We start from the raw sequence: 25,379 nt of genomic DNA, 5'->3' as shown, positions 1-25,379 counted from the left end.
GGTGGCAGTGTTAGAACAATGAGAATTCCACACAAGCCAATCAGAAGCCTAATAGAGAACCGCTGACAGGAAGAACTTCGAAAAAATGTATTTCGTTGTTCCTATGTTTCCCAAACGTATTATGTGAGGTACTGGAACAGTTCTTCACACAGCAGTGATTTCCAGGCATGTTCTTGCAATTCCGCACTGTTTAAACTTACTGATTTAAAAACACTGTAAACGAACGGAGAGAATGGCGTTTTCACGCTAGCATCCTGCCAACATGGCGGATAGGGGCGGGGCTCTGTACTATGACGACAACTCCTCATTCTCAATTGCCCAAAACTCCGTTTTTGTCTCTTTCAACCAGTTTACACACAAACGCTAAATGGAGTTTTTATAAAATCTCCACTTTTGCCGGAGTTTTTTTTATGCTTCGTTTTCGGAGGAAAAAACTCCGTTTGTGTATAAACGAAAGGCACAAACGAAGGGAAAGGTCTTTGTTTATCAAAATACCCGGGAAATGTTTAAACAGCACCTTAGAGTGGCTTTTTCCTGTATATGGGTGTGAACAGTCCCACCTGACAGTGGTTAGCAAAGAGGTTGTGGTGAGCGTGAGGTGGGGAGGGGATAATGCCCCAATAGTTTATATTTTAATTAAAGAAAAAGGAAACCGAAAACCGACAACGCCACCCCAGGGTGTAACCCAGGGAAAGAAATGGAAATCTATGAATAAAGTAAATTACTAAATCTAAACAAAGGACAACACAAGTTTGTTACACTGAGCAGGCAAGAGACGCGTTTCCAAAGAGGATACAAAAGTTTATTTTGAATCACGTTCCGACACAAAGATGGACAAAAAAAGGATAATGACATCAAAGTAATATTATACAAACTTAACTCAAGAAACTAATCCATTAAATGATCTAAATAACAAAAAAATAATTAAAGAAAATGTAATTAAAGACACCACATTTCCTTCTTTATCTGCAGATTAGAGAAAATAATGAAGAAAAGTCCTTTAAAGGTGCTCAGGTCTGAGAAGAATTTAATGGTGTTGTGTCAAACACAGGAAGATGAGATGAGATTAATCACAGATGTGAAGAACAGATGTTCATCAGAGGACATTACATTCACACCACTGTGTTTAGTCAGAGTATGAGTTCAGTTAGTGTTTATAGTGCAGATTGTCTGACTTTATTAGAACTGACTTTACGTTTTCTCTCATCACAGACTTGCTGCTTGTGATCTCTCAGAGTCTGACTGTGAAGTTGTGGCCTCTGCTTTAAAGTCCAACCCCTCCCATCTGAAACAACTGGACCTGAGTAACAACAACCTGTCTGATCCAGCAGTGAAACATCTGTCTGCTGGACTGGAAAGTCCAAACTGCAGACTGGAGGCTCTGAGGTCAGTTCACCGCAGCTCTTTTAGTTCTTCTGTTTTAGTTGAAATGATTTAGTAATGTGTGGAAATATTCAAATATTCAGTGTTTCCACATGTCTGAATTAATCTTCCCTTACATCTTTTTCACCTGCCAAAGCAATTATTTTCTCACTTTCACACACTGAAGAAGAGCTGTTTCTTAGAAAAATCATCCTGGTAAAAAACATTTTTCTTAAGTCATAAAAGGAGAGAAAACACTTTAGATCAGAAGTAAAAATGGAGCAGCTGGAATGTAGCTTTGACTCACCTTTCTGGTTCATCTGAGAGATCTTTGATCAGTAAAGTTTGGAAAGCTGGATGAAGATTAAACTGCAGCACAAACTGACAGATCTGCTGGTTCTGCTGCTCATTTGAACACGACAAATGTGCAGAGTTCAGTCACTTTAACTCCAATGACTCTGCTTTGGGTTTAGCCTTCACCCAGTAATTAGTGACAGACTGGAGGAAATGGCCAAGCACTGACTCAGCACTTTATTTTAAACATGAAGGATGAAAAATCACCAAAGTTGAGACGATCACATGCTAAAAGAATCCATAAAAAAGTGTGCAGAAACCAGAGTGGAACTCAGAATTACACCACAGAAGAAGAAGCTGTTTGATTTGTGTTTAAAAATGTAAAAATCCAGAAGTAACAGATGTGCAGCAGACCCCTGCCAGCACAGAGAGATGCTGCCACCTCTTCAGAGGGCTGTGCTACAAGGACAGATTGATGGCTTTTTTCAGTGTCAGATCACCGTGGTAACAGGTGGTGACCACATGACCTGCTGTGAAGCTGTTTCTTTTTTTTTGGGGGGGGGGCTTTTTTATGCCTTTAATGATAGGACAGTTGGAGAAAGACAGGAATGCAAGGGGCAGAGAGTGGGGGGAGACACACAGCAAAGGGCCGCTCGGTGTGGGACTCGAACCGGGGCCAGCTGCAGCGAGGACTGTAGCCTCTGTACATGGGGCGGCTGCTTAACCCACTACGCCACCGACCGCCCCCTGTGAAGCCGTTTCTGTTCAACATTTCATCTGAAGTTCCTAACAGAAAGGCTCCACCCATTCACTGATGAATTTCCAGATGTCCCAGATTAAAAAGATAAACACAGTAAATCATTTAAATGTGGTCAGGCAGAAGTGTTGCATTGTTGTTTATTTCTGACATTAAAACCAAACTCAAAGATTGTTCTGATCAATGTTAAAAATGTCAGATTGTCAGCCATAAGTGACAGAAAATCCATGATTCAGCTGCACAATAACAGGTCAGAGTGCAGCAAGTTGAGTCAGTACTGAGGAAGTTTGACCTTTTTAATTATCCCATTTAACCAGAATGGAATAATGTTTTCATTAGATTTCATTTTCCAGAAAAGTTTGGATTGTTTTTCTCTAAAATGTGACAGAAATAATTTGACAGTGTTTCACCGACCAACTTCAAATGTTGACTTTAATGTAGAAAGAGTCAGAAAAGGGAGAGAGGCATGTTCACCATTAGCCATGGTTACACTATCAGGCCACTGGAAGCTCGTCCAACTTTCAAACCAGTGCTTTATTGTTGCCCAGGGACTAAAGCTCCGAGTTAAAGACCTCTTTGCATTTTAACTGTGTGGCAACTAGTTCTGAAGTAAACCCACCCACCCAGTTAGCTGACGACACCACCGCTGTAGGACAAACGATGACGAGCCGGCCAACAGGGAGGAGGTCCAGCACCTGACCCACCGGTGTCTCCACAACAATCTGGGCCTAAACACATCCAAGAATAAGGAACTTATCGTGGATTTTAGGAGATCCAAGAAGTCCATGCTCCCCTCCCTCCATCAGGGGAGAGGAAGTCAAGAGGGTGGAGAGCTTTAAGTTCCTCGGAGTCCACATCTGGGCTAACCTGACCTGGTCCACCAACATCTCCTGGCAGGTGGAAAACAGGGCAGCGCCTTTACTTCCTAAGGAAGTTAAATCAGCCCACCTCCTTCATCACCTGCTGGTTAACAGATAGATAGATAGATAGATAGATAGATAGATGGATAGATGGATAGATAGATAGATACTTTATTGATCCCAAAGGAAATTCAAGCATCCAGTAGCAAGACATTTATAAACACAATATTATACAATTAATTACATACAATTATAAACACTTTAAAACAATCTAAGAATTTAAAAAACTATTTAAAAAACAGTTTAAAAATATAAAGTGACCAGTGAAATACAGAAGTGCCATCACTGAGAGCTGTTGTTCAGCCTGATGGCCAGAGGGAGGTGAGTCTGTTTTTGAGTGTGTTGGTGGAGCAGGATTGAGACGGCAGTCTGCCACTGACCACACTCCTCTGCCTGATGAAGGTGTTGTGCAGAGGGTGGTGGGCGTTGTCCAGTATGGACAGCAGTTTATCCAGGGTCCTTCTCTCTGCCACTGTCACCAGAGTCCAGCTCTGTGCCCACCACTGAGCCAGCTCTCCTCAGCAGTCTGTCCAGTCGGGCAGAGTCCCTCTTCCTGCTGCTACCTCCCCAGCAAACCACAGCGTAGAAGAGGAAGCTGGCCAACCTCTACAGGACCACCATAGAGAGCATCCTGATGTCCTGCTGCACAGTGTGGTTCCCCAGCTGCACAGCAGAGGACAGCAGGGACCTGCAGCGGGTGGTGAGGGCAGCAGAGAAGTTCAGTGGAGCCACTCTGCCCCCCCTCACAGACATTTACACTGACCACTGAACGATGTTCATTGTTGCTCTACGAGTGGTTTATCTTTATTTAGTCATTGCCTTTTTGTGTTTCACTGACGAATGGAGAAGAGTTGCCAACAGCATCTCTGTTAAATGTTGCAAAATGTTCTTCAGTGACAGTAAAAGGATTCTAATCTAATATACTGAGTCATTGTATATTAGTCAGCCAGCTTGCTCTGAAATGGTCCCAATTTCCACACAGCAGCAGTAAATAATTGAATAATTTCCAAAGATGAGCACCAGTGACAGAGCAGGATTCAAATATGATTTTTCGAAAGACACATGTAGCTGATTAAATCGGTTTGATCACAGTGTTAGAGGGTGTGAAGTATTTTCCGGGTTATTGAGCAGCCTCAGCAACATTCTTCTTTCCATACTCTGCTCCTGGGGCTCCAGAGCAGTTAGTTTGTCTCTCTGGCTCTGATGCTGCCCCAACAGATGCTGCGAGGCACATCACACTTTCCACCACAGACCTGTAGGAGATATGGGGATGTGCAACACCCTGATGCAAATGTTGTACGACATTAGCTTCCTCCATGTTAATGATTTTGAAGAAAAAGAAGCCAAACGTCTGTTTGGTTTGTCTTTCTTTTACTTTTGTAAAGTTGTTGTTTTGTGTTGACTCAGTTTTTGCTCCACTTCCAAGTTCTGTATTCCAGTCATGTTTCTAATGAAATCAGCTCCTCTTCTGTATCTTGTTAGCTTTACTTCCCATTTTATTTGGGAGAACTTGCTTCTCGTTTATATCCGGTTCAGCTGTGCTTCTCCCTCATGTTTTCCTCCAACTCCTTATCCCATTTCTCAGTTTCCACAGAGGCTGAATGAAGGAGAAGGGTTTAAAGTCCAAACTGATCAATCAGTCCACCTCTGGATGGTTCCAACACTTTTCTAAGGCTCTGTAATGTTTGGACTGAAATATTCAAACACCACAAGTCACAGTAACAAGTTCTTGTCATGATTTTGTTCAAGCTTCTGACCCACATACAGAGAAAACACTCAGAAGATACAGGATTTGGTAAAGCGAGTTTATTGTAAGCGTTAGGAGGGGGATGTCCGGAACGGTGAGGCGGCTCAGGGCTAGATCCACTGCAACACAGGACACAGGGTTAGATAAGCGGGAAGAGGAGGAATTTAACGTGGCTTGCAGTCGACTTACTCAGGGGCGTGTTTCCTCCGCCAGGGAGAGGTGGATGAGGTTCAGAGATGCTGTTTGGGAGTGGGCTTGTAGATTCCTTCCAGATGGTGGTAGAAAGTGAAGAGGGCGGCTGCTTCAGGGCGGACAGGTATATGCAAAGAGTGGTTCCAGCTAGGTGAGTTTTCCAAAGAGGTCCTCTCTCGGAGGGAAGTCTTCTGGCTCGGAAAAAGGGTCTTGAAGCTTCACGGGTGGAACTACCGTATCGGAGTAACAATCCGGCGGCGTGTTGCTGGCGTCCGGCTCCTTATATACCTCCCGGTGATGAGGCTGACGATCTACAGGTGCGGGAGTGGAGCACCTGCTGCAGACGGCCAGCCTAAGCAGCCCATCCTAAAACGCCCTCTGGAGGAAGGAAAAGGCTAAAAACCCACTCAAGTCCTATTCCCTGACAGTTCTGCTGCTGTCGACTCTTTAAAGAAGTTTGATTCCATGATTCCATTAAACATCACTGCACCATATTTTTGTGCCTTTAACCTTCAATAAAACAGTGAACCTGATCTCCATTTCTATCAGTTTGTTCCCATTTGCTCCAAAGTTCCTCCTGACATGTTTGTTTTCTTTGAAACTTGAATCATTTGGCTGCACAACATGAGTTTGTATGGATGGAGCCACTGGTGGAGCTGGCAGAGTTTAAGAGCTGAAGTCACTCCGTCTTTATTGAAGCAGCAGCATGTTGTCATTAATATTAATGAGAGCTCTTTTTCACTTGTTCTGTTGGACTGTTTTAACCTGCATCCTGTTGGCTTCAGCTCACATGTTTTATTCTTTATTCAGATTGTTGGGCTGCAGTATGTCAGAGATCAGCTGTGCTTCTCTGGTCTCTGCTCTGAAGTCCAATCCCTCCCATCTGACAGAACTGGACCTGAGCGGGAACGACAACATCGGTGACTCTGCATTGAAGGATCTGTGCAGCTTTCTGCAGAGTCCTCACTGTGGACTGCAGACTCTGAGGTCAGACACCATGTTTTAGTTGTTTGTTCACATTAATATGATGTGAAAGTTGTGCTGGTCTTCATGGTAAAGTCTGTTTTCTTCTTCAGAGGTTTAGTTGATGAAATGATGATTCATTAAATAATGAGAAAACACAGTGAATCTGTCAGACAGAAACAAATCTAGAATCACTGGCTGATGCTTCTAGAGCTCCAGAGTTGGTGAATATTTCTGGCTGAAACAAGAACAACAGTTTGGAGCAGCAAAACTCCAAAAGCCCGTTAATCAGCTGATACTAACAAACTCCCCTCCAACACTGTTGGAAATGAACAATCTTTGACTTGGTTAGAAAACAGCTTTCATCACAGCAGCAGTTATCTTCAGTCAGATTCATTCATGATGACAAAATCCAGCCAAAAAGCTTCTCCCACTAATAACTGAAAGGAAATCACTTTCAGTTGAGCTTTATTTCATGAATTCTATCAATAATTCCCTCTGTTACACAATGTCAAGTCCAACTGAAAGTGATGCTGACATTTAGTGACTGTGAGGAAAACACAAAGAAGAGTTTATCAGAAGAAGAATAACATGCTTGGACGATGGATGGAAGAAAAGCTGTGAGCTAACTTGTTGCTAGGTAACAGCAGATGGAAGGAGGCTGTGAGTGTGTGTGTGAGCAGCTTTCCATCAGGTGAGAAATGTGTGAAAACATGCAGCAGAGTCAGTGTGTGATAGCTGTGCAGCCAAAGAGAAGCTGAACAGGTGAAGTGCTGCGACCCTGTGCAGGTGAGCCCAACACAGACACAAAGGATGATCACTGAGCTGCCATGAAGGAGGGAGGCAGGGACTGCTGCATCACTGCAGATACATGCTGTTCTGTTCCCCTGCTGGCTGTGTGGGAGCTGTTCCCACCAGTTTTATTCAGTAAGAGCTCAGAGTTGCTGTGAGCAGCATGTGAGTGAATGCAGGCTGAGAAACAGCCGATAAGAAACATGAAGCTTCATCAGTTTCTCTGAGGAACAAAAAACCGGATTCAAAGTGAGAAAAAGTGCAGCAGACGTTTATTTCAGTTTGAATGTAAAGTTCATTCTTCTTTCATAGTGTTTTATTTCCACTTTAGTCTCATTTCTTCATATTTGAAGAAGCTCACATGTTTTATTCTTTATTCAGATTGCTGTACTGCAGGTTGTCAGAGATCAGCTGTGCTTCTCTGGCTTCTGCTCTGAAGTCCAACCCCTCCCATCTGACAGAACTGGACCTGCGCTGGAACAACCTGAAGGAATCAGATCTGAAGGAGCTGTCTGATCTTGTGGAGAGTCCACACAACAAACTGCAGACTCTGAGGTCAGTAGAGGGTTGGAGGTCCCTGCAGCTCTCAGCTGTATTTTATTAGACTTTATTTATTATTTATTATATTTATTAAAGCTGATGGCAGCTGGCAGCTGAGGAAGAGATGCTCTGAAACACTCCTTTATCTCCTCTCTTCTTTCTTCTCTCTACAGGTGGGAGATGAACAGGACGATGTGAGCTGAGAGGAGGAAGCAGCAGCAGCTTGTGTGCAGAGAGACTGACTGATGATGATGATGATGATGATGATGATGATGTGTTTTTCTTCCTTTGCTATAATATTGTTAAAGTTGGGTTAGAAATGATCAGTAATGGAAACGATCCATAAACCTTCAGTTCCATCTGAATGTAAAGAACAGCCACAGTCTAAAGTTTGACACCTGTTTTATTCTCTCGGTTTCGTTTTATGCTTTTAAAAACTGCTTTTTAATTTGTAAATCTTTCATCTTTTAATCTTTAAATTCATCAGTGGAAATGAAAAGCTGTCGGTGTGATTCAGTCAGAGACGAGCAGCTTTAGAGACGACTGACCTGATGGAAATGTGGGAACCTGAAAGGAACATTTCATTATTATTATTATTGTTGGCATTATTACTATCTCCCAAACAGTTGGAAAAGATGAAAAAACAGTGATATGGCAACACTTTTCTTTCCCGGCAGTCAGGAGGATATGCCAGCTACTTGTGTGCCGAGTGAAAAGCTGGAGCGGTCGTAACAAAGAAGAGGAACAGACTGAAGCCCAACCCAGCTGAAATCATCTTGTTGTTAAATAAACATCTTTCAACCTTTCTATAAATCTTACTAAATCATATCTCTGTTAAATTTTACATTATAGCACAAGTATATTATTAATGTCTCTGTTGAGTTGTAAATACATGTTATGTTAGTTATCCCATATATACTCTGTTTTTGTATTGATTAAGAGTTTTAAGCAAAGTTGTGCTTTGCTCAGTTGTGTGAAGGTCGTAGATTTCACTGTTATGTGGCCTGGTCCAGGCTGAAACTGGATACCCTTCTTTTGTTTGCTTTTTGTATACACCCATTTTCCTAATAAAATGGAGGAGGCGTGCAGAGATGCTCCAGATCGAGTTTGGAGATTGTAATGAAGTGTCTCCTTAACGCTCTCCTCATGAGTTAAAAATCCTAAACGTCTCTCTATCTCTTCTTTATGAATTTGTAGGTATTTGAACCTGACATTTAATTGGTCCTTCCAATAGCTCTGAGGATTCCAGTGGGCGAGGTAGAATCCAGAAAGACCGTGCACGGCTAAAAGACTAGTGAGTTTTTTTAAATCCTTTTCCAGCACTGGAGATCGGCCTGCCCACTGGAATCTGAGGTTTGACGGAACTGTGAAAGGGGAGAGACAACGTTGTAGGTGAGTTTGTTTAAACTTAAAAAGAGAAGCGTGAACGAGGGTTCAGCGCGTAAAGAAAACCCTGTAATCCTATGGCACTGGCAGGTAATTAAAAAAATGTATTATTAATAGGTACCTCCTGTTAAGGGAACGGGGAACACCCGTGAGGACAGCGGGGTCCTGCGAAAACAGGCGCGGAAAAAAAAGTCCGTACGGTGTGAATGTGTGTAAGGAGAGTAAAAAATATCATTTAGATATTTTTTCCCCTCATATAATACAGCAGGACTGTAAGCAGAGAGCCTCTTGTGGATGCAAAGGCAAGAATCTTCCACTCGAAAGAGTCGAAGTGAAGGTTACCACAAGAGGAGATTTTTCTCTGCCCTGCTGAATAAATAACCAGTTATTAGAACACCCTAGGTGTTGAAAAGCTGGACTAAATTTTCAAAATGGGAAACGGGGGAAGTAAACAGTAAAAAAGGAAGCGTCTATAAAGAAGATAAAGAAGCAAAAAAGATAAATTGTGCAGAGAACAGATATTATGCAAAGATTGAAAATTCATAGAAAAGTAGGATCCTGATAAAATTGAATTCCTTCCAAAAAGAGTCAAATATGTATTTAATGGAAGCTTAAAGGCCTACAGAAAGGTGATTTTTTTTTTGCACAAAACTGAAATAGCAGATCGATTCCTTTTATACCATGGAATTTTTTTATGATTTTAAAATAATTTTAGGTCCCTGAATAGTCCTGATTAGGCCCAATAAACTATCACCACATTTGACTCGAATAGCCCGACATTTGGCAAACCGAAAGTAGCAGACGACAGGCGCGTGACGTCACGAGTGCCAGCTGCTGGAACAACCCCCAACAATCAACATGTCTGATACTAGTAGTTCTAGTAGGGAAGCCAGCAGTTTGCCAGACCTGGACAGCTTCTTCACGGCAAATTTCGATCCGAATATTGTTGATGACAATGAAGAGCCTGAAACCGAGGAGGGATTGGGGCTAGAACCATACAGGTTCGAGCCAGCCATTGCCAGTGACAGTGGGTCGGAGTCCGAGTCCGAGAGCAGTGGGGACGATGATGGTGATCATGGTGATTTTGGTCGTCTTCAGAATGCCGATTGGTGAGCATACACTGTGTTTGGTCTAGGCCACGAGTCACAAAAGCAACGTGTAATTGTGCAGCTATTTCCACAGCTGTATACACAGCTGGACTGTTTGGCACCAAAGCAGGAGGAACAAAAAAAGGTCACCGGTAATAAAACATAACAGTCCATTAGGCTGCAACAAAGAGACAGAATCCCATAACGCCCTCCTCTCCATCTCTGATAGATAACACCACTGTTGCTACATTTGCGGCACTGAAACCTTGTCCAAACACAAGTATACTCCCACTCACTTTCGTGCTTGGAAGTTCCCCATGTGTGCCGCGGGACGCCGGGGCTCTTGATGATCGCTCTGCCGGCTGAGTTCAGGGCAACCATCCCGCGGTGTGTCCGCTCTCCGCCAGGTGGATTCCCCCTGAGCGTCCGCACCGCAGGGAGCTGAACACGGCGGGATGGCTCCGGCTGATTTCACCGGAGAGGAGGCAGGCGGACAGGGAGGCACAGACACAAGACCGCGGGTCTCTCTGCTTCCTCTGTCCCCGGTGGTGTGAGCTGCTGGTGCTGAGGGCAACACACGCACCCACAGAAACTTTGTACATCTACTCGCAATAAAAACTGCACTGAACCCAACGTTTTAATGCCTTCACCACTCAACAAGCATACTACAATAGCGGCAGCCAGGAAAAACCATGGCACATGTGACGTCGCACGGAAGCCCCGCCCGCAGTCTGGAATTCCAGGAAGGATTTCCAAGCGGCAAATTCAAAATCGCAAATTTCATGCGTTTCTGAAATATTTTGGTGTAGAGTCCAATGATCATTATTGTTCCTCTGTGTGTGTATTATCATTATGTATTGGGTGTAGTGTCAGCTTTCTGTAGGCCTTTAAAATACACAAAAATTAGTTGTGCTGCAGGATGAAATTATAACAAAGACAAAAGGTTGCCCAAATGATAAGCAAAAAAAAAAAAAACTGGCAAGTCAGAGTGGGTTGGTGCATGTTACTGACTGACTAAATGAATTCAGAAATAATACTGAACTGACTAGAGACTCAACAGAGAAACTTCGAACTGACTTCTCCACTGAATGATATCTGACTGACGTTGACGGCAATGATAACTTTTTAAGACTGGACAGACTCCGACGGACAACTTCTTTAAAGAAATTCTGCTTTGGGAAGGAGATTTTGGACTGTTTTAGTGATTCCTAGAGTATTTACATTGAGATTGGTTATGTAAACTTTTGTGGGAGCTCTAATAAAATAAATTAAAATACTAATTAAATTAAATTAGCAAAGTGAACTATTGATTTAAAATTTAAATTATCAGGGATATAACGAGGAAGAGAAGGAAGGAAAGAATGTAGTTTCCAGATTACAAGACTATATGTTAGCAGGAGCCTTGCATGTTACTTTTTGGTATAAAAATACCCCAGGGCCCGATGAAAATAATGAAAAACCATTAAAAAGAGTAACCCAGTAAAAATAACTCTGACTTATCTGTATGGAGATGCAGAAAGTGCAGCTCCAGTAGCAGTGCAAGCTTCAGACAAATAAATAAATTAAAAAGAGAGTGGAGATCATTGCATGTCTCATTAAGCAAAGCAAAAAAAAATCAGAAATAGAAGGATCTGGGTACAGGGAGAAATAGAACAGACTAAATAAAAAAATAAAAATAAAAAACATCAGTTAACTCATGGTACAGTGCTGAGACAGGACACACTAGAAAAGCTTTGTTCTGGACTGTTCAGGTCCATGCAGGAGTCCATTTGGACTCACAATCCACATGGGATGTTAAGAACACGGACTTTAGTGACTCAGAAGAAGCATGCCTGAGCAGGGTCCCTCATAAATTATCCACTGTTTGGACAGATAACAGGAACTTTGCCTGTTCAGATAAGCGCTAAAACAGAGCACCGACCCTGTATTAGACAGTACCCATTTGTAAAAATTGGCTTTGTTCTTAGACATTAGGAATGAAATAGTCTCAGTACTTTTCCATGATGATCCATGATGATCCTAAAGTGATCCAGGAATAGGAAGACAAAACAATTGGGAAAACCTGGGAAAGCAAGGGCAGATTCACACACACACATTGGGCCTCATGCAAGAACATTTTCGTATTTTTATTCTAAATTTCTCTTACTTTTTTAGTAAGAAGGTCTCGTACGAACACGCCACGTCAGATTCAACAAGCGCTCTTAACTTCGGAAAAAGTGTGTATACGACCTGCTTAAATGATGAATCCCACTCGTGCGTATCTAAGTTCACGTGCACGAGGATAGTAGATTTGCATACTCCACGCCCAAAATAATACCATATAAGGCTGTGCTTCCTCTCTCCTGTGCCAGGAAGTGTTGAGTGTTGAGTCATGAAAATGGCATCAAAGCGCAAAAAGAACAACTTTACGGGCTCTGAGATTGAAGTTCTGCTTTCAGAGATCCAAAAAGGAAAATCTGTCATTTTTAGCAGTGTCAGCAGTGGAATTACGGGACCTGCTAACGCGAAGAAATGGGAAGCAATTACGAGTGCTGTTAATTCTGTCACCTGTAGTTCGCAATGTCACCGGAATAAAAAAATAAATGGTTTGATATGAAAATGGCTTAAAAAGAACGTCTCGCCATGGGCAGGCGCTCGATGACTGCAACTAAAGCCGTGCAATCAGTTGTTGCCTCATCATGATGGCACTTTGATGGGGTGGTCCATGAGGGGGGTCTTCTGGCACCGTGCCTTCTGGTCTGCCTGGGCTGGTTCAGGTAGTAGGAGACCGTTCATGGCAATATTGCGCAAATCTGGCATGCCTTCTCTGGGCTATTTGCCCCCCACTGTATCGAGACACACCCACCTGGCCTTCAGCTCAGTGCGCTCCACGACAGCACGGGTGCTTTGATGCGTATATGTGTCTCGTGCTCCAATTATGATTGGCAGTCCAGCCACGGGATGAAAGTCCCTCTTAATTTGTACTTGTTGGACAGCGGTGTATGGGAATCTGATGTACCATGGGTGATAAACTGATGAGAGTTTTGATGACTAAGGGGAGCGCACGACTCACAGAGGACTGGGACACCCCCGATCTGTCTCCAGTCTCCCTCTGAAAGCTTCCAGTGGCCAAAAATCCAAGGGTAGTGAGGACCTGGGCGTGTGGTGGAATTGGGTTTGATCGGCGTGTTTCTCTCTGGAGTTGTGGCTCTAGCAAGCTGCATATTTGTAGCAGCACAGTCCTTGGGAATCTTAATCGTGATGTCAGCCATTCGTCCACACGGTCTCTTCCAAGAGCCTGACGCACTAAGGCATCCAAAAGTAGCAAGACAGCCGCTGGTTACGCTTCCCGTTATATACAGATTCAAATTAACCTTCAATTAGTGCATATTTTAAGTCAAACAGAATAATGTCAGCATAATTATGGGGTATAATGTATATTTATTTATGTTTGCTTCAAAGTAATTAAATATAAAATTCATTAGTCAAGCAAACTTGATTGGAATAACAGCGGACTATTTCACGAAACTCCTACGACAGGTCTGGATCACTCGTAAATTCTGTTCGTACCTGAAAGAAAACGTAAAATACGAAAAGATTGGTGAATGCGCAAATTCTCTTAAATCACTCGTACGCACGGTTTAAGAACAAATCTGTGCGTACGAACGCTTCTTGCATGAGGCCCATTGTTTTGGCTGATCCAGAGAATATGACGAAGCATGTTGAACCTACTCATGTCCAATCATACTCGGTCGAGTGTGAGTCAAACCTATGAGGCTATAAATACAAATGATAACCGGAAGTCTGGGTTCAGTCTGACAGACTTCCTGCGGGGATTCTTTCCCACTGAGCCCAGCGCTGATATGCTTTGACGTGTGACTACAAATAAAGACTTTATTTAACTTGAATTACTCTGGTCCGTTCGTGAGCTCCCAACTAAAAGAACCGAATCTAACAAATGGTGCCGTGACACGAGGTTGGAAAGCTCAGAGACCACCGTGCCGTGCGACCCCCGTGCGAGGGAGGACGGCTGGAGGTGATCGTTGGGACGACTTTTTTCAGACAATTTGAGGCGCCAAAATTAAGGTGAGCAGAAAACCTCTTAATGACTAAATGTGAAATTTCTGCATATTGGGTAACCTAAATGAAGTTGTCTGAATGAAGTTGTCCTCTGATCATGGTAAATCCAGGTGTGAATGTACTGTCTGATGTTTGCATTGAATGGTAACACGTCAAGTATAAACACAGCCTCACACAGGGAAAGTGAATAAGTGTCCTGACAAGTGAATTTGAACAAATAAAAGACAAAATAAATTCATTTTATCAATGAAGTCTTCAAAATTGAGAGGTTTTCGTGCACAAATAGCTACGTGGACGAAGTAGTTTATAAAATCCCAAACTGAGTGGGTCGACTAGGTAAATAAAATTAGGGGAATTCCGGGACGGAAGGGCTTCTCCCCTGACGGGAGTTGGGACGAAGGATTGAGGAATTCCGGGCTGCGAAGCGGTCTATAATTACCGAAACTGAGTCAGGTTGACTGGACAAATTTAAACTGTAGGACACAGGGACAGAATTTGGTTTATTTTCATGCAAATGTGGGTAGGGGTTCCTGCTTGATTGATATTTTACTGCACATATCATGCAGATCTCAAGTGGTTCTGTTTCAAAATATTGGGGTTTGGTATAGATAAAAAGGGGGGAGAAAACAGTATTTTTATGGTGGTGCTGCATGTCACACCGCGGTGAGGTGGTTTTATTTTGGGGTTGTTTTTTGTCTTGTGATTTCCTGTTTTATTTTGAAGGATAACTCTCCTCTCGTTTCTGGTCACTTGCCCTTCCTCATGTGTCACTTGTTGGAGTGTCTTCCCTGATTCCTGATTGTGTCCATCTGTTTCCCATTACCCTCATGTGTCTTATAGTCTGCGTCTCCCTTTGTCTTGTTGCCAGTGTGTTTCGATCTTTCGTTCATGCCAGGCCTTTTCTCATAGCTGACAGTCAAAGAAATCAACCGCGATTATTGAAGCTCATTGTTATAGCCTCCAACCTTTTTAGGAGTGTTTTTTGTTCATCGCGCCTTAGCCATAGAATATAGCCTCCAGTTTTAAGGAGTGATTTTCAGTTTAGCCTTTCTTACAGTTCTTCTTCTTCCTCCGTGTGGAGCGATTTTTGTTATAACTTTTAGTAGTCAGTTTTTGTTTCCCTTTTTGTTCAGGAGTAATTTTCATAGCCCCTTTGTTTATTTCTAAATAAAACCTGTTTGAATTACGCGACCCTCTGCATCTGAGTCCTCCCATTCTTTGGTCCTTGTCACCGCAAAGTGATGGAATAAAACGAATGCTTTGATAAGTGGGATTAAACCCCGAGAGGTGGAGCGCGCAGAACGCACAGTTTCTGCGTAGAAGCTTCTTCACCTGCTTTCAGCATTTGGGCAAATACGTCTTCCATCTACTTTGAATAACACGTGTATAACTTTTGAATATGTCACAAAAATTGAATGAAAGATGGAATAAAATGGTCCCGAGGTGAGAAGAAAAACGAGGGACAGATACATTTGTAAATTGGACTGGAGAAATGCAGAAAAAGAGTGTGCGAGTTTGCTCCACTGAGGCTGAGTGTGTGTGTTCAAAATGTTTTGAAAACAAACGAGAGAGTAAGAATCAAGCACATGCATAATACAGAAGGAAAAAGTTTATGATATATTTGATCCCAAAATTCATTGACAAAAGTTAATAATTTTTGTTTTCAGCATCAATGCACTAACAAGAGACCTATAAGAGAAAAAGAAAAATCAACAGAATTGGAGGCTTGGCCTGAGGTTTCTAACTAAAGATCAGCTGTGCAGCAGCATCATAGGAAATAATGAATAATGAAAAGCTTCAAACGCTTTTTGAGCCATAATATTCCCAATTTAAGGTTATAGTTGTTCTCTTTATCATAAATGCACACACCCTAAGATTGTCTTTTCTCAACCCTGTTTTTTTCTCTCATTCAGCCCTGAGAGTGAGAACAATCCAAACAGACTCTGAGTGATCATTGGCCTGAATTTATAACGATATAATGATTATAATGGGGGTTTAGTTTTGTACTAGCGCAATTAGTATTGATTCATCCATCTATTTTAACATGCATATGATTGGAAGAGACACCAAAGTATGTAGATAAACTGGAAACAGCTTTACAATGCAAAAATCGCAGTGATGAGATAATAAACAATAAAAATCCAGGAACAACACAGTGTTTGGCTGAAATAAGATTTAACAGCTCTCTTAAAGGGGAACTCCGGGGCATTTGAAGCGCATTTCCATTGCTAGAGGTTGTCAAATACTGACAGTAGGACACAGACAGGTGCAAATCGGCACTCCCTGTGCGGAGATCGCGCTGTTCGCTCAGCCTGTCATGCGAGGCTAATACGTGGTGGCTAAGGGGCAAGCGCTAACCCTTCCACGTAAAACAACAACTTGCACACTGCAGAAACGTCACACCACTTTATAAACCATCCGACAATAAAGTCACAAGCCTTACCATCAAAACCATATGCATGGTTCTCACATTACTGGCCAAAAGAGTCAATGGAGGATACTCCCAAATACAAAGCAATTATCTTCTCTAGAAAAACTGCGTTCAAGTATTTAAAACATTACAACAATATTACTGGGCATGTATTGTTGTAATGTTTTAAATACTTGAACGCAGTTTTTCTAGAGAAGATAATTGTTTTGTATATGGGAGTATCGTCCATTGACTGTTTTGGGCTTTAACATGCGCAAGCATACCGACAAGAGGTAAGTGACATGCTGTTTATAAAGTTGTTTTGTAACGTCCCCATGCCAGTAATGTGAGAACCATGCATATGGTTTTGATGGTAAGGCTTGTGACTTTATTGTCGGATGGTTTATAAAGTGGTGTGACGTTTCTGCAGTGTGCAAGTTGTTGTTTTACGTGGAAGGTTTAGCTCTTGCCCCTTAGCCACCACGTATTAGCCTCGCATGACAGGCTGCACAAACAGCACAATCTCCGCACAGGGAGCGCCGATTTGCACCGGTCTGTGTCCTACTGTCAGTATTTGACAACCTCTAGCAATGGAAACGCGCTTCAAATGCCCCGGAGTTCCCCTTTAAAGAGCTAAAGTCAGATACACAAGCAGAGTGTTTAGTAGATGTACTCCTATAATTCAAAAACCATCTGAGAAAAAATGTTCTACAAATTGAAACTTTATGATTCCACCTGAAGCAGGACTGAGATCAGACAGTCAGACCATATGACATAGATTAAACAACCAGGATTTAGGATTTAATATCACGGCCAGACAGCCAGATGTCAAACAATTTGATATCATCTTAAAGTTATTAAAGGTTAGCCTTTATTGTTATTAGGAGATATTAACGTGACTTTAAAATTTTGGCTGCTCTAAATAGTTTTCCTCTTTTCACCAATTCAATAGTCAATAGTTATCACCAATATTTAGATTCAAACTAAATCATTTAACTACTTAACTGCAACAGATCTATGAAACAATTAATATGCTCTTTTAACAAAGAAGCAAATAGGTTTAAATAAATTAGGGCATTGGGAGAATAACAGAAGGACAGCTGCAGCAAAGACTGAGCCGTAACAAGACAAGTCAAGGTTTGTTTTTCATGGCGCATTTAAAAACATTGAGCAGAGAGCAGCTTAGTGAGCCAAAACAAAATCTATGCAGACACAGACTTAACTTTGGCTGAAACCATATCCCTATTATGCATTATATTATGCATTATTTAACCTAATAGTTTATATGATATATAATATATGAGCTATATAAGAATGTTTTCAGGTTGTCCCACATGAGGCCTGGACGGGGAGAAAATACCCTGTCCATAGCCTTTTTTGGGACAGTATGAGGACTTGTGTGAAAGTGAGAAATAACTGAATGAATTCAAAGTGTGGAACCATTGGACTGGAGAGCGCGCGTGCAGGCTTCTCTTGGCTCATCACGAGCTGTGGTTCAGTCCACAGAGCAGCTCACAGACCGGCCCACAGAGCAGCTACGGCAAACAGAAAATACTGAATCTCAGTTCCGGGCACACGCGCACGCATTCCAGACTTCGGCTTTTTATGTTACCTTGATAGCAACCGGAAGTCTTGGCTGTCTGTCCCATTTTCCTCCGCGGTGGTTCGGTTACCAAGCGATGGCCATGGTGAGTGGGGGCTGGGGAGATCCCAAAGGGGGAGATCCCAAAGGGGGCACTAACGGCTTGGGGGACAAGGGCTACCTGAGGGGGGAGGAGGAGGACGCCAATAGGGGGCATGATGGAAATTCGAACTGTGCTGAGTCAGTGCCTGTGGTTGAAAGAAAAAGGATATGAATGGGATGAATGAAATGTTCTGTAATTAGGTGTTTTGGTTCATCAGAAGACGTTCCATTAGAGATGACCACAAAGTTTTTAATCTAGTGCACTAAATCGATCAATCAATCAGACGTTATTTATATAGCACTTCTCATCCAAGAAAATGTGGAACAAAGAGCTTTCAGATAAAACAAAGCAGTGAAACCCAAGGCCACATACAGACACATGCACACTCACATATAAAGCCACGCACACACACACACACACACACACGCCACACATACTGGAAGGAAAATCAGGAACAGGGACCACAACGTGATCCTCAAAGAAAAATAAAGGATTAACTAGGATAAATAAAGAAATAAAATGAACCTATGTTTTCAATATCTGTATGGAAACATGTTATGGTATCATGTGATGTTAGAAACAGCTCTGATGTCACACCGTTGGTACCACATGAGGTGTTTCTGATTCAATTAGAACTGGAAAAAACTAAATGCTGATCCTGAACTGTCTGTGTACGGCTCAGCATCAAAAAACACAGCCACTGGTAAGAATTAAACAACATTATTACTAACTAACAAGTAAGAATAAAGCAGGTTATGCTGAAATTTTATTTTTAACGCTCTGACCTGAATTAAGAGAGGACAGACAATATTTATCCTAAACGAGTTAATCAGTTAGGCATTGAAAAGAAATGTCTGCTTTCTTGATGCTGTGCTGCTCCCAAGATGAGATCTAACCACAAACATTTCTGTCCTGCAGCAAACAACAACACAGGAGGAGAAACTGCAGTGCAGCAGTTCTGCGATTAATGAACAATTAATCATGGTTTACTAAAACTTCTATAAGTTTCCCAAAAATTCTGTGTGTGTTTGTGTCTTCTTTTGCATTAAGACTTCCTGGACCTGGAAGAGGAAGACATGGAATCAAACTCAGAATATGAAGACCACTGTTTGTATACTTAGGCCCCAATGAAGACATGAGGGTTGCTTGGGCAAACCCAGAAATGCGATATATGTTTGTCATCTGTTGTCATCTGTTGTCCTAACCTGGGGGGTATTCCTAGAAAGTAGCTAAAGAAAGCCAGGCTATAGCCGGAAAGCGTCGCTTGAACTAGCGCCATCTCCCATTTAAGCCTCAAGTCGTTCCTCAAAGATATTTTAGCTGCATCTCGGTGAGGCTACTCCAAGCGAGGCTTACATAGCCTAGCTTAGTGCGAGTGCACGAGGAACGTAAGAAGCCCTGACGAGTGGATGGTGGAAAAACGGAGATCTGTGTGAAACAAGAGCTGTTATCTTTTCGGCAACTGAACAAATAATGCTGATGGAGCTGTATGAGGATTTTAAAAGTGTCATCACCAGAAATGGTAATACAGCTGCGGTCAATAAAGCGAAGAAACGGCATGGCAAACAACTGCAGACAGACTAAATGCGTAAGTTATGAAAGTTTCATACCATTGACATTCATTTTACTGTCCTCATGTATTTATGCTCTCCTCTTGGTGTTATAATGTGTTTACATAAAGCATGCTGAATTGTCTCTGTATGAGATGTACAGCACACATATACTGGCCCTGCTCACTTTATTAATAACCCAATAATCGACACGCATCATCATACTTTGTGACTATAATATCGTGAGTGTGAGACCCACATATTAATTTTTCACTGTTACATCTCAACAGGAGCAATCTTAGCAGCCAAAAGCGTACCTGGCAGCAGGTGAAGGTAAAGTACAGAAACATATTTCAGAGTGGTAAGTAGCCTTTGAAGAAATGTGTTTGTCCAATAAAGAGAGCGCCAAACTAGATACAAGAAACTGAAAATAAAAAAGATCAAGCTAGAGATTATGAAACTGGAGAGGGATGTTAGTATAAATTCAGATAAAGGAGAATTTCGTGTTGTGAACTGTATTTAATTCTGTTTTCTCTCCACAGCTTGAGAAACATGTAATAATAATTAAACAATTCAACACAACTCAAACTTGTCATTATTGTACGCTTCATGCAACGTGTTAGAAATGTGTTTATACATTTATATTCACAGTGGGGTGCCATGACCTAAACGTGTGGAAAGTTATAAATCATCTCTCTCCATTTAGCCTTCTTACACTTGCTCTGACTTAAACTGCTACTGTGTCAATGCTAAATTATGAAAAGAAGTTCTAACTCAAAGGTCACAACAATAAGGATCAAAGGAAATATGTGTCCCTGTACAGGTCCCTCACTGTGTCAGGAGAAACTGAGTCCTTTCAGGCACTGGAACTCAACGAAGAAAAGACTTGAGCCTGAAAAGTTGTCCACAAGACAAAATGTATAAAATATGAAGTATACTATTAATTTAAGATGGCTCTGTCAGAAGTCAGCCATGGTGCCTGAGAAGTTTAAGCAATGAAACTGTATTTAATTTGGCCAAAGGTCATTTCTATCCGTGCCCTTGTTTTAGTATGTGCATGTGCATGTGCATGTGCATGTGCATGTGCATGTGCATGTGCATGTGCATGTGCATGTGCATGTGCATGTGCATGTGCATGTGCATGTGCATGCCCTTGTTCCTGGATCAGGATATGGAGTGAGGAGGTACGGCCAGCATGCATAGCCTCTGTCCCCAAGCAGGACACCATTGAACTCTCCTGCAGAATAAGAGAAATGTTGAATAGATATACATGTGTTAAGACTTTAGGCAATTTGATGCAATATGTGCCTTATATGGCTATCTATAATAAAGTATGACGAGCACTTTAAATTCCTTAAGATGACCTCTACACCTGACCTCTCATCACATTACCAAAATTCTGCCTATGCTACACCTTACTTCCAAAGTACACTCCTTCGGGTCAGTAAAATTCTTGCGCCTTGTGCAAACCTCTGTGCCAGTGAGGATGCTCGGAAGATCCTAGAATCATGAACTGATCCCGGCCATTTAGCCTCAATGTTGGAAATGAAATGACCTCCATCACAGATCATCTGTACGCACGGAGGATAGGAGTCAATGATGAGCTTTCACAGGGCATAAATGTAACATTGCTCAGCATTACTCAAAGGGGTTGATGTGGTATTTTTCAAAATGAGAAATCCAGTTCAGAGTCTATGGACAATTATCCCCAAGTGTACCTGTACATTTAGGATATGGAAAAATGTTCGGTTTACATAGTCAGCCTCCACGGGTCCAGCAGGGGCCTGGACAATGTGACAATGTTTAAATCCAGACTGAAAACAGTTCTATTTATATGACACCTGAAAGTATTTTATCTGCACTCTTCACCTTTAAATTAATTAATTAATGATTTTTTTGTTTTTTGGAATGATTTTATTGCTTTCTAGTGGTTTTATGTAGCTGTAAAGCACTTTGAAATGCCTTGTGTATGATTTGTGATCTACAAATTGCCTTGCCTTGGATGCGTACATGGGCACAGTGTAGTGCTCCGATAACGTTAGGGAAGCATTATCGGCTACTGTAAATGTGGAGCAGCAGCCTGAAAGGACAGAGGTCATATTTTTAATATGGTAAGATGTTTTAATTCCTGCATTTTATCTAATATCTTGTTTGTACAGTCCTTGACTGTACAAATAATTTGTATCATTAACATTATTACCTGTCCCCCATTTTTCTGAGTCTGGTCCTACGTGGGTGTAGATCGGATGTTTGTTAGGTATTGATTAGTTTTAATGAATACCATGTTCTCTCTCATTTAATTTCATGCTCACGTGTGTATAGTTGCGTTTCTTTAGTTGCACTGGCACCGACTGATTGATTTTTCGAGACAGTGAAAGTGGTGATATGATAACCACAGTTTTTGTTTCGTTTTTTAGACAAGACATGAGTTGCGGGAGCGCAGAATTCTAGGTGAACATTTCTTTCCGGAGTCTGTTTCAGCTGGTCGGACATTTTTTGAGTTGCAGCTAAGCTAAGCTTCAACTTTAGCCTGCCCGAGACCAGGCTAGTTCAGCAGCATTAACTACTATGGTTACTCAGCGGGCGTTCAAATAAGCCACCTTTATGGAACGGAACTCTCGCTAAATTTAGCCAGAAGTAGCGAAATAAGCCAGGCTTTCCGCTAAGCCAGCTTCGGGGAATACCCCCCCTGTGGTGTCTGGTGTTGAGTGTTGTTTATGTGTTGTCATGATCCCAAAACTGTCTGATGATTTTTCCACAGCAGAATAAGTGGATAATACAGACGTTCTTATGAATGCTGGACAGCAACTTGGTGAGAATTCTGGTATTGTCCTAAAAACAAGGATTATACCAACTGTGTTGATGTTGATGTTGTCTCCGTGGTGATGTGTTCCCTAAATGAGTTGAAGTTTTTTCACAGCAAAATAAGGTGATGGTACTGCATTTCTCATTAAGGCTGCACAGCAGCTTGATGACTATTTTGGTTCCTAAAAGCAAGGGTTATACCAACTGGCCAGTTGTTTTGTTTTGTTTTATGTTTATTTTATGATTTCTTTGATTTGATTTTCTTTCATTTTGTTTATTTTGGTTTTGTTTTGGTTTGGGGTCCATATGAAAAAATAAATAAATAAATGATGAATTGGGCATTAGAATTGAACCTTTCAAAGAGAGATGCCCTAAGTATAAAAATACAGTGCATATGACATTTTGCACTACTGCGCTGCGAGATTTGCTAATATTATTCCACAGATTCAGAACCACTACAGGACGTACGGCCGGAGGACTCATAAGCTTGAGTTCTGGGAGGCTTTGCCCATCATGCCAAGATGATGGTGGAGAACTACACAACAAAATTATCCCAAAAGAAAATTAGTTAGGGAGGGGATGCTGAATATCCCTCAAGGAAGCGATGTACTGGTGACCTCTCCTTCCAAGATTAGTTCCGGATCAGAATGCTGAACAGACGTTCAGCCAAAAGGAGAGCCAAGCATCGAGGCGTGACGTGGTTGGACCAGAAGAGACTACACGACTCGTCATGTGGTCATCATAAAAAATTGTATTTGTTCATCTGTTGTATTTCATGTAATCATTAAGCTGATTAATCATTTTGTGGGTATAAATCAACAAATCATTAGTATGACCATTACCAGTGGGGTGACTCGGCTGTTTGGAGCGGGACCTTAGACTTTGAACGGGTAATAAGTTGGTCGGTCGCCAAGTGGAACTGGGGCCATATGAGAATTTTTCCCGGTTCAGCCATCGGGTTTTCGCTCCTGCAATGTGAGCTGGGCGGCAGCCGAAGGCAGGGACCTTGGCGGTCTGATCCTCGGCTACTGAAGCTGGCTCTTGGGACGTGGAACGTCACCTCCCTGCTGGGGAAGGAGCCTGAGCTGGTGCGCGAGGCTGAGCAGTTCCGGCTAGATATAGTCGGACTCACCTCGACGCATGGCTTGGGCTCCGGAACCAGCCTCCTCGAGAGGGGTTGGACTCTCTTCCACTCTGGAGTTGCCCGAGGTGAGAGGCGTAGAGCAGGTGTGGGCATACTTATCGCCCCCCGGCTGTGCGCCTGTACATTGGGGTTCACCCCGGTAGACGAGAGGGTAGCCTCCCTCCGCCTTAGGGTGGGGGGATGGGTCCTGACTGTTGTTTGTGCTTATGCACCGAACAGCAGTTCAGAGTACCCACCCTTTTTGGAGTCCCTGGAGGAGGCACTAGAGAGTGCTCCTCCGGGAGACTCCCTCGTTCTGCTGGGGGACTTCAATGCTCACGTGGGCAATGACAGTGAGACCTGGAGGGGCGTGATTGGGAGGAACGGCCCCCCCGATCTGAATCAGAGTGGTGTTTTGTTGTTGGACTTCTGTGCTCGTCACGGATTGTCCATAACGAACACCATGTTCAGGCATAAGGGTGTCCATATGTGCAGTTGGCACCAGGACACCGTAGGCCGCAGCTCGATGATCGACTTTGTAGTCGTATCATCGGACTTGCGGCCGTATGTCCTGGACACTCGGGTGAAGAGAGGGGCGGAGCTGTCAACTGATCACCACCTCGTGGTGAGTTGGCTCAGCTGGTGGGGGAGGAAGCCGGTCAGACCTGGCAGGCCCAAACGTATTGTGAGGGTCTGCTGGGAACGGCTGGCGGAATCCCCTGTAAGGAGGAGTTTCAACTCCCACCTCCGGCAGAGCTTCAACCATGTCCCGGGGGAGGTGGGGGACATTGAGCCCGAATGGGCCATGTTCCGTGCCTCCATTGTTGAGGCGGCCGACCGGAGCTGTGGCCGCAAGGTGGTCGGTGCCTGTCGTGGCGGCAATCCCCGAACCCGCTGGTGGACCCCAGTGGTGAGGCAGGCCGTCAAGCTGAAGAAGGAGTCCTATCGGGCCTTTTTGGCCAGTGGGACTCTGGAAGCAGCTGATGGGTACCGACAGGCCAAGCGGAACGCAGCCTCGGCGGTTGCTGAGGCAAAAACTCGGGCTTGGGAGGAGTTCGGGGAGGCCATGGAGAACGATATCCGGACGGCCTCGGGGAGATTCTGGTCCACCATCCGGCGGCTCAGGGGGGGGAAGCGGTGCACCGTCAACACCGTGTATGGTGAGGGCGGGGCTCTGCTGACTTCAACTAGGGACGTCGTGAGTCGGTGGGGGGAATACTTCGAGGGCCTCCTCAATCCTACCGACACGCCTTCCGATGAGGAAGCAGAGTTGGGGAGCTCGGACGTGGGACCTCCCATTTCTGGGGCTGAGGTTGCCGAGGTGGTCAAAAAACTCCTCGGTGGCAAGGCCCCGGGGGTAGATGAGGTCCGTCCTGAGTTCCTCAAGGCTCTGGATGTTGTGGGGCTGTCTTGGTTGACACGCCTCTGCAGCATCGCGTGGACATCGGGGGCAGTGCCTCTGGACTGGCAGATCGGGGTGGTGGTCCCCCTCTTTAAAAAGGGGGACCGGAGGGTGTGTTCCAACTATAGGGGAATCACACTCCTCAGCCTCCCTGGTAAGGTCTTTTCGGGGGTACTGGAGAGGAGGATCCGCCGGATAGTCGAATCTCGGATTCAGGAGGTGCAGTGTGGTTTTCGTCCTGGCCGTGGAACAGTGGACCAGCTCTATACCCTCCGCAGGATCCTGGAGGGAGCATGGGAGTTCG

At 43.3% G+C, this 25,379-nt stretch overlaps 1 protein-coding gene across 6 annotated transcripts in view; it reads left to right on the top strand.

Moving 5' to 3' along the window:
* LOC142397757 (protein NLRC3-like) overlaps window positions 1–8,732 on the top strand; it is a 104,362-nt gene extending 95,630 nt beyond the window's left edge. For all 6 annotated transcript variants that reach the window (XM_075481471.1, XM_075481444.1, XM_075481452.1 and 3 more), the window contains 4 exons: window positions 1,213–1,386; window positions 6,083–6,259; window positions 7,409–7,582; window positions 7,741–8,732. In XM_075481471.1, the coding sequence (XP_075337586.1) occupies window positions 1,213–1,386; window positions 6,083–6,259; window positions 7,409–7,582; window positions 7,741–7,765 (550 nt within the window). In that variant the 3' untranslated portion in view covers window positions 7,766–8,732. The remainder of the gene's footprint in view (window positions 1–1,212; window positions 1,387–6,082; window positions 6,260–7,408; window positions 7,583–7,740) is intronic.
* Window positions 8,733–25,379: the final 16,647 nt, after the last annotated feature.

This window comes from Odontesthes bonariensis, chromosome 2, assembly GCF_027942865.1.
Source record: "Odontesthes bonariensis isolate fOdoBon6 chromosome 2, fOdoBon6.hap1, whole genome shotgun sequence".
Lineage (NCBI taxonomy): Eukaryota > Metazoa > Chordata > Actinopteri > Atheriniformes > Atherinopsidae > Odontesthes > Odontesthes bonariensis.
The sequence above is the reverse complement of the archived record's forward strand: the minus strand, read 5'-3'. Positions and strand labels throughout refer to the sequence as shown.